The sequence below is a fragment of the Chiloscyllium plagiosum genome, unplaced genomic scaffold (genome assembly GCF_037043375.1).
Source record: "Chiloscyllium plagiosum isolate Xiang-an unplaced genomic scaffold, Cpla_swu_hap1 HiC_scaffold_19, whole genome shotgun sequence".
Taxonomy (NCBI): domain Eukaryota; kingdom Metazoa; phylum Chordata; class Chondrichthyes; order Orectolobiformes; family Hemiscylliidae; genus Chiloscyllium; species Chiloscyllium plagiosum.
In genome coordinates, this window is record NW_028270157.1 from 27,235,679 (window position 1) to 27,247,366 (window position 11,688).

At 40.9% G+C, this 11,688-nt stretch overlaps 1 protein-coding gene across 1 annotated transcript; it reads right to left on the reverse strand.

Annotated features, from left to right (window-relative positions):
• Nucleotides 1–9,575: 9,575 nt before the first annotated feature.
• On the reverse strand, nucleotides 9,576–11,291 carry myf6 (myogenic factor 6). The gene is made up of 3 exons (XM_043709670.2): nucleotides 10,669–11,291; nucleotides 10,469–10,565; nucleotides 9,576–10,088 (listed from the first exon to the last, which is right to left on the reverse strand). Exons 1-3 carry the CDS (start codon nucleotides 11,191–11,193, stop codon nucleotides 9,973–9,975), a joined length of 738 nt encoding a protein of 245 aa, XP_043565605.2. The 5' UTR covers nucleotides 11,194–11,291; the 3' UTR covers nucleotides 9,576–9,972.
• Nucleotides 11,292–11,688: the final 397 nt, after the last annotated feature.

Sequence of the window (11,688 nt, forward strand, 5' to 3'; positions counted from 1 at the left end):
CTTCTATCTATCACCCTCTCAGCCTCTCAAATAATCCTCAGTTCATCCAACTCCAGCTCCAGTTCCCTAACACGGTCTGTGAGGAGCTTGAGCTGGCCGCATTTCCTGCAGATGAAGTCGGCAGGAGCATCGGTGGTTGCCCCTACCTCAAACATCCTGCAGGAGGAACATTCCACTGCCTGAGCTGCCATAACTCTACACTTAGTCTCCAAAACAAGAACACTAAGTAGCTTACCTGTTCAGCCGAACTGTACGCAATACTCCAGGTGCAGCCTTACCAGTGTCTTGTTCAGCTGAAGCATGACCTCGTGGCTCCGAAACTCGATCCCCCTACCAATAAACGCCAACACACCATATGCATTCTTAATAACCCTTTCAACCTGGGTGGCAACTTCCAGGAATTTATGCACTTGGACACTAAGATCTCTCTGTTCATCTACACTGCCAAGAGTTTTACCATTAGCCTAGTACTCTGCATTCTGTTACTTCTTCTAAGTGAACTACCTCACATTTTTCTGCATTAAAGTCCATTTGTCACTTCTCTGCCCAGCTCTGCATTTTATCTATATCGCCCCGTAACCCACAACATTCTTTGGCATTATCCACAACTCTGCCTACCTTAGTGTCATCCGCAAATTTGCTAACCCATCCTTCTATGTCCACCTCCACATCATTCATAAAAATGACAAACAGCAGTGGCCCCAAAACAGATCCATTGGTAACTGAGCTCCAGGATAAACATTTCCCATGAAGCACCACCCTGTCTTCCTTCAGCTAGCCAGTTTCTGATCCAAACCGATAAATCACCTTAAATCCCGAAACTCTATATTTTGTGAAATAGCCTACTGTGTGGAACCTTATCAAATGCCTTACTGAAATCCATATACAATACATCAACCGCTTTACCTTCACCCACCTGTTTTGTCACCTTCTTGAAGAACACAATTAGGTGAGTTAGGCACAACCTACCCTTCACAAAACCGTTATGACTATCCCTAATCAAATTATTCTTTTCAAGATGATTATAAATCCTTTCTCTTATAACTTTTCCAACACCTTACCCACAACCGAAGTAAGGCTCACTGGCCTATAATTACCAGGGCTGTCCCGATTCCCTTTCTTAAACAAGGGAACAACATTTGCTATCCTCCAGTCTTCTGGCACTACTCCTGTTGACAATGATGACTTAAAGATCAAAGCCAAAGGCTCTGCAATCTCCTCCCTGGCTTCCCAGAGGATCCTAGTATAAATCCCATTCAGCCCAGGGGTCTTATCTATTTTCAGATCTTCCAAAATTGCTAAAACCTCCTCATTGTCAACTACAATCCCATCTAATCTAGTAGCCTGTATCTCCATATTCTCACTAACATTGCCCTTTCCAATGTGAATACTGACGAAAAGTATTCATTAAGCGCTCTCCCTGTGTCTGCAGATTCCACACACAACTTCCCACTATTATCTTTAATTGGTCCTAACTTTACTCTAGTCATTCTTTTATTCCTGATATATCTATAGAAGGCCTTAGGGTTTTCCCTGATCTTATCTGCCAACAACCTCTCATGTCTCCTCCTGGCTCTTCTTAGCCCTCTCTTTCGATCTTTTCTGGATAACCTATAACTGTCAACCCCTCCTAACTGAGCCTTCATGCCTCATCTTCACATAAGCCTTCTTTTTTCTCTTGACAAGAGCTGCAGATTCTTTAATAAACCATGGCTCCCTCTCTTGACAACTACCTCCCTTGCCTGATAGGTATATACTTATCAATGACCAGCAGAATCTGTTTCTTGAATAAGCTCCTCATTTCAAGTGTGTCCATCCCCTGCAGTTTCCTTCCCCATCCTCTGCATCCTCAATCTTGCCTAATCGCATCATAATTGACTATCCCCCATTCATACCTCTTTCCCTGCAGTTTATACCTACCCCTGCCCATTGCTATTGTAAGCATAACCAAATTGTGGTCACTATCGACAAAGTGCTCACCTACTTCCAAATCTGACACCTGGTTGGGTTCATTCCCCAGTACCAAATCCAATATGGCATCACTCCTTGTTGGCCTGTCTACATACTGTGTCAGAAAACCTCCTGCACACACTGAACAAAAACAGACCCATCTAAACTACTTGACCTATAGTATCCCCAGTCAATATTCGGGAAGTTAAAGTCCTCCATAACAACTACCCTGTTACTCTCACTCCTTTTGAAAGTCATCTTTGCTATCCTTGCCTCTATATCCCTGGAACAATTTGGAGGCCTATACAAAACTCCCAACAGGGTGACCTCTCCCCTTCTGTTTCTAACCTCTTGTTCTTATTCACATGCCAATTGTTCAAAGTTGAACAGCTTCTGTTCAAATGTTGTAGGTGAGGCCACACTGCTGTTAGGGAGGGAGTTCCAAGCTTTTGACCCAACAGCAAGTGAAGGAACAGTGATATAGTTCTGAGTCAGGATGGGTGCAAAATGAAAGGGAATTTGTAGGTTGTTGTGTTCTTATGCTTTTGCTGCCCTCTGTCTAGTTGGTAGAGATTGTGGGTTTGGAAGGTGCTGCCAAAGGAGACTTAGTGAGTTGCTGATGCACAGCTTGAAGATTTTACAGACTAGTGCAAGAGAATCCCATCACTCCTGACTTGTCCATTGTAGTCAGTGGATGAAGTGTGGGTGGAATCTGGACTGGAGCAAAGGAAGGTTACTCACTGCAGAATCCACTGCTTTGGACCTGCCCTGATAGACACAATACTTGCGTGATTTTTCATTAAGAATTCAGTCAATTGTAATCTATAGAATGTTAATGGTGAGGAGTTCAGTGGTGGCAATATTAAGGGGAAATTACTGGATTCTCTTTCGTTGGAGCTGTTCATCGTCAGTGATGACATTATTTCCCCAAACCTGAATGTTATCCAGATTTGCTGCATGGGAATACTGACTGCTTCTGGTATCTGAGCAGTTGTGAATGAAACTGATCAATGTGCAATCGTATATGAACATCCTCACCCAAACATTAGAGTGAAAGTGATTAATTCGTCCTCTGAAGGTAGTTGGGTCCAGGAGACTATGCTGAGGAATTCATGTAACCAACTCCTATGCCTGAAGTGAATGGTCTTCAAGAACCACAAACCATCCTCCTTTGTGCTCTGTCTGACTCTAACCAGTAGTGAGTTTTCACTCTGATTTCAACTGACATTAATTTTGCAAGTGTTGCTTGATGCTATACTTGGTGAAATGCTGCCTCATGTTGAAGATAGTTACTCTCATTCACCTCTGGCATTCAGCTCTTTCATCTGTACTTATTCAGAGTTTGGAATGAAGTCTAAATCTAAGTGGCCACAAACACAAAAACAGATTATTGCTGTGTAGGTGATATTTGAATGCATTGTCGTTGATGACATCTGCTATCATTTTTTTGATGACTGATAGTACACTAATAGTATGGTACGTGACCAACTGGGTTTGTATTGTTTTTTATCGACAGGATTTCTCTGGACAGTTTTCCACATTGTTGTGCGATGCATGTGTGAGTTGAAAAGGGTGGCACTGGAAAAGCACAGCAGGTCAGGCAGTATCCAGGAGAGTCTACATTTTTGGCACAAGTCCTCCATCAGAAATGTCGACTCTCCTGCTCCTTTGATGCTGCCTGACCTGCTGTGCTTTTCCAGCTCCACCCTTTTTGACTCTGGCTTTCCAGCATCTGCAGTCCTTACTTTCTTCTAAATGCATGTGTGACTTCTTTTGACTGTGTCCTTCCAGGAGTTACCTTGTGATGGTGATGGTGGAGTCTGGGACATTGGATATAAGCTATGCTTGAATGAGCCTGACTATATCAAACTGTTGTAATGGGTCTATGGGACTGTTGTCCAAATACTAGTGCCGGACCCAGTAAGGAGAACTTTGAGTAGTTGACTGAAGTGGTTGTTGGGTTAACAATTACTTTGAATCAAGGTCTACAGTAGAGGCAGACATCAGCATGCAGATGTCCTAAGCAAACTGATACTGAATTGGGGTAGGAATTCACTAAAGTTAATGGAAGCATCTTTATAGAAGTAAAGAAAATGATGGTGCTAACTAGTGACAAAACCCCAGCAGGATTAGCTGATTTACATCCCAGCACACGTGATATTCTTTCAAAGATCTTTTGACTGAGGAGACATTTGTTTAGATTGAAATTTGTTTACTTAAAAAAATTATTCATGGGATATGGGCATTGCTGGCTGGGCCAGCACTTATTGCCCATCTCTAATTGCCCTTGAGAAGGCAAAAGTGAATGGCCTTGTTGAACTATTGCCATCCATATGCTGTTGGTAGACTCACAATGCCATTAGGGAGTTCCAAGGTTTCAGCACAGCAATACTGAAGGAATGCGATATACATCCAAGTCAGGATGGTGAGCTTGGAGGGAAATTTGGAGATGGTGATGTTTCCATATATCTGCTGCCTTTGTCCTTTTACATAACAGTGGTCATGGGTTTGGAAAGTACTGCTTAAGCTATTTGAGAATTGTGAGCGAGAAACACTATAGAGAATTATAGATTGATTAATCTAACATCTCTTGGAGGAAGGTTACTTCAGTTTATGATGATGTTCTGGAAGGATCTGTACAGGGGTCTCAAAACATACATTAACAGCAGGGCAGCATTGTCAAAAGCAAAGCCACAACTAGAAAGTTACAAAAAGGAGGGACATTTTATACCATCATCGCTTCCCCCCCCCCCCCCCCCCCCCCCCCCCCCCACCAAACTGGTGTAATTAAAAGCAAGGGGGTACATTGATACAACCAGGGCTAATCCTTTTTTTTACACTGATCCATAATCTGCCCCCATATTATGATGGGCAAGTAAAGTGTCACCCAACCTACATACCTTTACGTCTACCGAGGCATTTATCAATTTAAGGCCACTGAAGTGCCTATTTTCAACTATGCCAGTATAATATGATATGCAGGACTAGGCAGAAAGAAAATAATCAGCCTGCTACTTTCCAAGCTCAGAGTAGAAGGCCTGATGGAAGCATGTTCCTCCACTCGTATGACTGTGCCTACTGTATATCCCCTTTATGTGTTGATGCTTGGCCTCCAAATCTGACCACTCCCAGTCCCTTCAACCACCTCACTGGGGATCCTGACCATAGCCCCAGACCTATTTGTAAGTCCAGGATCCATTGATCATCTTCTCTAGGTTTCCTTATAGTCTCTGCAGTAACTGTTACTGTGTTATGATGTAGCTGGACCAGAAAATCCAATTGTCTAGCAGCTTTCAAGGATGGGAATTTCTGTTTTTGAGAGCTTGAGATCATGCTAATTCAGCGTCCAACATATTATTGCTGCAGGGCAGCCATTTTTAAACTTGATGTACTCAAGACCAACTTTTCTACTGGAGTGGAATATAATCATCTCTCTTCCATAAAATGTACCCAAAGGTGTGAATAAATTTAGTGAATAGGTAAGTCTGTTGCAAAGTGCATGCCAATGTTAACAATTATGAAACACTTTGTCTAAACAGGATAGAACAAATTACTTTCTAAATGGTAAAAAGATAGAAGGCATATGGTTCCAAAGAGACAGAGGGAATCACAGACATGCACAATGAAATTATCTAAAAAAGTTAATGGAGCGTTGTCTGTTTATCTAGGGGACTAGAATACAATGATATAGATGTCATAGTTCAACTATACAAAGCCATGATTTGACCACATCTGGGATATTGTGTTTGCTTAGCACAGAACACAACAACTGATGACAGACATATTGGCCTTGGAAGGAATGCAGCATAGATTTGCTAGAATTATATGTTGATTCCAAGGATTATATTACAAGTAGAGAATATACAAAGTAGCATTGTATTTCCTGGAATTTATAAGGTTAAGGTGATGAATTGACCAAAATTTGCAATGAACCAATGAGAATTGATGGATAGGTTGTAAGTAACTATTGTCACTAGTAGGAGAATCCAGCAATAGGGGACATAGCCAATAGAAATACAGCCAATCCTTTCAAAATTATTTTTGGAAACACGTTTGCACAGGAAGTGTGGTAGAATTTAGAACTCACTTCTGCAAGTAACAGTTAAACTGGAACAGTGGTTCATTTTAAATCTGAGATGGAAAACTTTTTATGAACCAATGGTAATAAGAGATATTTTAAATCTGAGATGGAACATTTGTTGTGTTTCAATTGTAATAAGAGATATTTTGCAAATAAAGGTCTAGAGAGTTAGATCATTACTTATCCATATCTCACTCAATGGTAGAGCATGCATGAAGACTAACCTGTTCCCATGTTCTTAATAATTTGACATCAAGCATTACTATTCTGTTGATTTCACTAAATTAACCACGTTATTTTATTAAACATTCAAAATTGCTTCTATGTCATTGCTTAGCAAGTTTAGACTTTGCCATAATTGGGACATTACAGGCAATGCATTCTCACATTCAACTTGAGTTGTGCTGCTTACCACTCTCTTAGAAAAATGCATATGCCTTCTCCTCAGCTTTAACATTTGGTTGCTCAATGAACAAATGTTGATAATCCTGTTCAAGAAGAGTGGTAAGTGTAATGGAAAGTGGAACACTTAATCCAATAGTTCCATCATGTACTCCAGGTTTACTTCAAGATACCATTGACAATTAACAAACCTGTCTCGTTAATAGATGGGAGCTGTCGGATAGCTTTGTCATTAGAGGGTTTTTCCACTCAACTCTAACCATAATTATCAATATTTTATTAGGGTAAGGAGAAAGGTGAATAAAGGACTACCAATAGATGTCATGTGTCTGGATTTCCAAAAGGCATTTGATAAGGGTTGATGTCCAAGATAAAATCTTACAGTACTGGAGGGGATATACTAGCATGAACAGATGACTGGCTTACTAACTCAAAATAGCTTTAGAATAAATGGATAATTTTCATATTAGCACACTGTAATAAGTGGCCTGCTGCTGAGATCAGTGCTGGGGCCTTAACTGTTTATGAGCTATATTAATGATTTGGATGAAAAGACCTAAAGTATTGTGTTCAAACTTAAAATTATACAAAGCCACGTAGAAAAGTAAGTTGTGAGGAAAATACAAATAGTCTGCAAAGGGATATGGAAATTCAGTTTGCAAACAATTTGCAGATGGAGTAAAATTTAGAAAAATATGTTGACTTTCTCAGGAAAAAAATAAAAATACATTGTATTATTTAAATGTAGAGAGACTGTAGAATGTTGCAGTGCAGAGGGGTCTGGGTTTCCTTGAAAATGAATCACAGACAGTTAACATGGGGATACAGCAAGTAATTGGGGGGCAAATGCAACAAGGTTCTTGATTGTATGCGGGAGGGAGTAGAAATGTTGGGAGCTCTTCCACCATCTATACAGGGCATTAATGAATTACCTAGAGTATTGTATACAGTTTTGGTCTCCTTACTTAAGGAGACATGATGTGGAGGTGGCGGTGTTGGTTTCGGGTGGACAAAGTTAATAATCGCACAACACCAGGTTATTGTCTAACTGATTAGTTTGGAAGTACGAGCTTTCAGAGCACTGCTCCTTCATCAGGTAACTAGTCTGAAAGCTAGTACAGTACTTCCAAATAAACCTGTTGGACTATAACTTGGTGTAGTGTGATACTTACTTAAGAAGGGATCAACTTGTGATAAAAAACAGTTCAGACAAGGTTCACTGGGCTGATTACTGGGATTAATTGGTTGTCTTATGATGAAAGATTGAATAGATTGGGCCTGTAATCAATGCAGTTGAGAGTACATTTGTCTAACCAAGATAAAGTTACTAAGGGAACTGAGTTAGACAACTATTTTATCCACACGAGAGTCAAGTATTATCGAGGGTAGGCAAGAAAGTGGCCTTAGCGAAAACAGACCCACTTGAATGGGCTTATCATAGAATCCCTCCAGTATGGAAGCAGGCCATTTGGCCCATCAAGTCCACATTGACTGTCTGGAGAGCATCCCACATAAAAAACACTCCCCTACTTTGTAACCCTGCATTTCCCATGGCTAGTCCACCTGGCTGGCACATCTTTGGACACTGTAGGCAGTTTAGCATGGCCAATCCACCTAACCTACACATCTTTGAGTTGTGGGAGGAAACCAGAGCACCCAGATGAAGCCCATGAAGTCACGGTGAAAATGTGTAAACTCCACACAGATCGTCACTGAGGGTGGAAGCAAAACTGGATCCCTTGTGCTGTGAGGCAGCAATGCTAAACACTGAGCTACTGCATCACTTAATGTTTGTTATACACCTAGTTTTTATGATCTTATGTACAATACATGAGTAAGCATAAAATGTTTGCCTTTGTCTGAAAAAAATGGGTGAAAGCAAATTCAATAATAGCTTGTATGGGAGAATTTGAAGAGCATTTTTAAGTGGGGGAAAAATACAGGATTATGGGGAAAGAGAAGGAAGTAAGTGAATAACTCTTTCACAGGAGCATTGTGCCAAACCGTCACTTTCTGATAAATTGGGTGATTTTGTTGGGTAAACTCCAGCATTAAATATACATGCACTTAAGAATCAGTAAATGTCGGAGCTTGTAAATCAGGTCCTAATTTTTCTAGTTTTAGATATATCAACATACTTTGCAATAAAATTTCCACAAGTTGTCATTACTAGACAGAAGCCAGTGAACAGAACCAGTGAAATTTTAGGTCAAGTTAAAAGTTGGTGCCAAGCAATGTTGGGTGCGAAGCATTTTGAGCTGGGAGTGTGGATTCAGGAATGAGGATTGCTGAATCCATAGCAAAGTGAAGAAAGATTGAATTGACAATGTCACAGCTTGGCTTCACACGGCACTGTGTACATGTACTGTTTAAAATACTCCCGTTCTCCAATTCAGCTTCCATGTAATATTTTGAAGATTGGAAGTTCTTTCCTAGTCACTTTGAGTTTTTAACCATAGGGAAAGAACACTTGTGTTGAGGTCTTCTGGCCAAACTTGGTGAAATTCACAATCACCACGTGAGCCAAGCAATTTCAAGGCGGTTTTGCCAGAACAGCAATGCCTGCCACGTTAATGCACCACTAGATTGTTGCTGAGATGGTTTCAATCCTATAGTGCACACTATATAACAAATTAGAAGTGTTGTACGAACATTTTAAAATGTTCATATCAGTCGTATTTGATTTGAGCTTAAACACTTTCATTCAATAACTGTAACACCAGTTAAAACCCGTTTATTCGGCATATGGTGCGTTTATGTTTAACGCTTTTCCCTTTCGGGTTCCTGAAACCACTGGCGCATTGGAAATGGTAACAACTAGGGCTTACTAACATGGGGTAGCGATTCAACAAATAAATTTGCAACAGCGAAAGTTTTAAGAAAATAATCTACACACGCCTTTAAACTACAACTAAAATAGCTTTTTAAAAAGTCAGGAGCTAGAATATTTATCCAACTGTATCATTTGTGAACAAATGAAGCAATTCTCACATTATTCAATACGTTTTGTAATGTTACTGTATTGGGCTATTAGAGGGAGGTTATAGATAACGGAGAGTAAAAAACTATTACCATGCTGGCGAGTCTTCATCGTCCTACACCTTTTGGTAAATGATCGCACAACACGGCTCCCAGACATATTGAAAACATCAAATAGAGATTTTTTTATTCCGTTTGTACAATGAATGCTAAACCCATATTGCTTAAAACAAACAAAAAGTTACTGTATAAAATTACGAAACATTGCTGGATATATGCGAACAATTTGTTTTTTTTTTACAAACATATTTACAACTTACGTTATTCAAACTTTATTTTAGAATTAATCTTGGTCAAATAATTCGTTTAGCATGTTTGGCCTTTTCCTTATCTGAAGGGAATGATACTTTAAATCTAAAAATCGACACTTTCAAACAATATCGAAGTGTAGGTACAACACGGCAAAAGAAGTTATTCGGTAGGCAAGTACAGCTATGGCGAACCGACGTCATAACAATTATATAAATCTAACTCAAGCCAATGGTTCGTAATAAATCAGATTACTTTGCATTTGTGTCTTGGGTATAGAGCGTAGTGGCCTCCTCCGTCGAAATACTGTCGACGATCGAGCTCAGATAATGAAGACTGCTGCTGCCTGATGATTCCGAACTATTCCCTGTTTAAAACAAAACAGGCAACACCAAGCAAGTTAATGATGATTGTCAGAATTTTCTGTGTTCCTAATTCGCGCGACTCATTAACCCATGTTCCTCCACATTAATAACGCAGTGCTCAAACTCGCTTTACACTGGGAAAGACACAACGCCAGGTTTAAAAAAAAATCCTCCAGATTGTTTGTTTTCTCTCTCCCGAGCACTTGATTTCGTTTTGATCAACTTTTCACGTCAAAAAGCTGCTTCTGCGAAGCGTTACATTTCGTTCATTATTGACACTGAGAGCTTCCTGCCGACTGGAGAGGCAGACTGACCGCAATCTCTTTGAAAATATGTACTTTCTGTGGCTGGATTACTTAACGATTGACAGGAGTGCATTTACCCTCTTTGTGGAGTTTATTTGGGATATTCGAATGATCAGAGAGATTCCCCCATTCGGAAGGACAGCTGTTAGTTCCCCAGCAGCCTGGAGTTGATACCTGTGAAGACATTTAGAACGGGTTAGACAGTAGACACACACTAGTGTGCACACCAACAGTTGCAGCACACAGAGGATAGCGGCAGTGCCTGATGCTCGCTTACCATTGAATGGGAGCTTTTGCAGCCGTTGATCGGGTCCACGTTCTCCTGCAGTTTATCCTGCTGGTCAAAGCTATGTAGCAGGTCCTGGAGTTTCTCAATGTAGTGGATGGCACTGCGCAGGATCTCCACTTTTGGTAACCTCTGGTTAGGGTTTGGCACCGTCCTGCGCTTTAACGCTTCGAAAGCCTCGTTGATTTTCTTGAGCCTCCTCCTCTCCCGGAGAGTTGCCGCCTTCCTCCTGTCGGTGGTGGCTGATTTCCTTTTGCACGCTTTACAAGCCCAGATCAGGCACTGGCCCGGGCAGTGCGACTTCAGGCCGGGCGGAGCGTAGACATGTTCCTCTCCGCCACTGTCACAGCTCGGCTCCGCCTGACTCGCGTCTCCAACTGGAGACAGGCCATCCTCGCTTCCCGGGTAGAGGGGAGACACCTCAGCCCCGTCCAAGTGCGGAAAGCCCATACTTTCACTCACCAGATAGCGTTGATCGTGATAGTAAAAAGGGTTGGTCTCAAACATCTCCATCATTCTCGCTTGTGAAGTTTTGTGTGGGGTTTGCACTTATGTATGCGTACGGGAGATTGAGAGACAGTGGATCAAAAGCCGCAGAGGGGTTTCGATGGCATTTAAAGAGTTGGATGACAAGTCCATGGGCTATATATACATACATACATATATATAGAAGCAGGTGAAATTCTATCCAACATTTAGCTGTCGCAATGTATCAAACTCTCAGGACTTGTCTTACTGAGCTGTCTGGCCGCTGTCATTATTACAGCGTTTCTATTTTCGAAACGCAACGTTTCCTAGGACAGAGAGACACATTCAGTTTATTCTTTGATGACCAAGTGATCTCTCTACCTCATGAGAGAATCTCAACTGTATCGACTTTTTTTCCTTCCAATGCTCAGTCCATTCAATTCTGAATAAAACTGGCTTTTTGTTTCTGGCTTCCTTGTTAAGTTGTTAAAGTAAAATAGGATACCCTTGCTGATATGCTGAATATCAACTGTGTTTGTATAA

What these genes read in the sequence shown, in the direction of transcription:
- myf6 (XM_043709670.2), bottom strand. Translation starts at nt 11,193, where the DNA reads ATGATGGAGATGTTTGAGACCAACCCTTTTTACTATCACGATCAACGC. An exon ending in GCAAAAGCTCCCATTCAATG is followed by an intron (nt 10,566 to 10,668) that starts GTAAGCGAGCAT and finishes ATGTCTTCACAG; the next exon opens with GTATCAACTCCAGGCTGCTG. An exon ending in AAATAAACTCCACAAAGAGG is followed by an intron (nt 10,089 to 10,468) that starts GTAAATGCACTC and finishes TGTTTTAAACAG; the next exon opens with GGAATAGTTCGGAATCATCA.